At 30.1% G+C, this 2,133-nt stretch overlaps 1 protein-coding gene across 1 annotated transcript; it reads right to left on the bottom strand.

Annotated features, from left to right (window-relative positions):
- Window positions 1-386: 386 nt before the first annotated feature.
- Window positions 387-765, bottom strand: LOC132725048 ((3R)-3-[(carboxymethyl)amino]fatty acid oxygenase/decarboxylase-like; the record flags this gene model as incomplete). The annotated part of the gene is made up of 1 exon (XM_060710033.1): window positions 387-765. A coding segment is annotated over exon 1 (379 nt), but the record flags the coding sequence as incomplete, so codon positions are not given.
- Window positions 766-2,133: the final 1,368 nt, after the last annotated feature.

Here is a 2,133-nt window from a genome sequence, read left to right on the forward strand (position 1 = left end):
TCATAGATGCTGCATTCGCTTATCTCTGACTTACAGTTGTAATTTCATAGCAAAGTAATAGTCCATTTATTTTGATTTAACCTTTTATTTAAATATTAAAAGAATCATCTAATCATTCAGTTGTCCTTGCTAGCTTAATGTATAAGTGAATTTTTTTCATTTTTTTGCAGGCGCTCTGACAAGAAGGAAGTCTCTTAAAACCTTAAACTAGAACTCCGCGAGTCGGATGTGTCGCCTTGTGAACAGTATAGCTGTCACTTAGGTATATTCTAGGCTATTTATTTAATGTACATTTACCTTAAACTTAATTAAGTGGAGTGCATGACACGGACGCAGTATCAGTAAAAAGTTAAAAGATAAGCAACGTTATCAAGTATTTCATTCACCTGTAGCGCCTGTCTTGGGCACATCTACTACATGGTAAAGGGAGTATTTGAAAGGATCGTGCAAGTAACAGCTATCAATATGCCAACCGGAACGTCCCACATTGGTACAACCCTCTTCTGGATCATTTGAAATTCTATACACATCAGGATGTGGACACTTCGAGTGGAAATAAAGTCGGTCTTCCTTAAACAATGCCCCGTTGATTATTCCTAACCGCCGGGTTATTTCTGCATGCTTTTCCCGGTCACCAAAAATAACTATTCGGTGTTCAATAATGAACTTCTTGATATTTTGGAACATTTTGTCTGAAAATGTTGACTGCTCCGTTATACGGAATCCTCGAACTTCTACGCCTAATTCTGTTTGAGATATTTCCATTGGTTATAATGAATGTGTTTTAGCGATATCGTTGTATAGTACAAATTTTGACTTTTTCTTCGTTATTTTGATTTGTTAGTCATACTTGTGTCATTAATTCCGTTGCAGAGTTTATCTGAAATTTATATTGATGAAAATGCGTGAATAATTTTTTAATTATATCAACGACAATAGCTAATATATATATCTGTAGATAACGTGTTTTCTTCAATCGTTATCTATGGTGATTTTTTATGATTTCAGTTGTAACAGATGCAACATCATCCATTTCCTTTATACCGATTTTTAAAAAAATGTAAGCAATGATGATTTTTTTTTATTATTGTTGTCTTTAGATCAAGTCAAACATTGTTTAATGTAATGATTAGATCGTTCTGAGTGTATTATTAAGTTAATAATGTTGCCGAGAATAAATGTCTACTTCGACTCCAACGTAAGATTCACTTCACTTCTGTACTAATGTATTTTTAAATATAAAACTTGGCTTTGTGATAATAAGCAAAAACCTGAGTCAAATAGATTTAAAAGGGTAAATATGAAACCATCATTACGTTTGAACAATAAAAGTTAGTACATTTGTTAAGATTTAAGATTCTTTTGTATAATTCATCACACCAATACTGCAATTGAAATAAATAGACAGACAGACAGACAGACATTATTATTATTTCAATCAAATAAGGCTTATAAGCCCATGATGACAAAATTACAGCATATTTACAAGATAACGAACAGTGCATATGTAAACATACAAAACATTAACACAATATGATTATGACTTTACAGGAAGGTCATATAACAATTTATTCGACTAATGCAAATATTGAATTATATTTGTATGAACGCATGTAACATATTGTTGAAATTTACAAACAAACAATATCTTGATGGCATAAAGATATCTTAATTTTAAAATAAATTTAGGTGCACATTTTAGGAATTGTCGTATAAAAACATTTCATTTTGCGCTACATGTAAGAAAAAATCAGACATGAACCTTAATCCGATTCCAATCATAATAAGTATATCTTACATAAGAATCAAAAGAAGATGAATAATGAACTTAAAAAACAAAACACAAAAAACAACAACAAATGTTGTAATGTTTCAGTTACTGTGTTTTTAGTTCTAGTTAAATTTGTTTTCTTACCTTTGAAATTCTTTTATTTTGGTAATGTGATATTTTCTAGGTGTTTTCAAATATTACTTTCATGTGAACTAATTGTAAAATCAGTGTTTGTTTTTGATTGCGCGAAGTAAATAGATATATGAATAAAAATTAAAGAATAAATAAACAAACAAATATGCGTTTTTATATAACTGTTAATTTCCGTCGTCATCAATTTTGATCTTACCTCTAAGCACTTA

Source organism: Ruditapes philippinarum, unplaced genomic scaffold (genome assembly GCF_026571515.1).
Source record: "Ruditapes philippinarum isolate M1 unplaced genomic scaffold, ASM2657151v2 ctg8520_1_1_1_1, whole genome shotgun sequence".
NCBI lineage: Eukaryota > Metazoa > Mollusca > Bivalvia > Venerida > Veneridae > Ruditapes > Ruditapes philippinarum.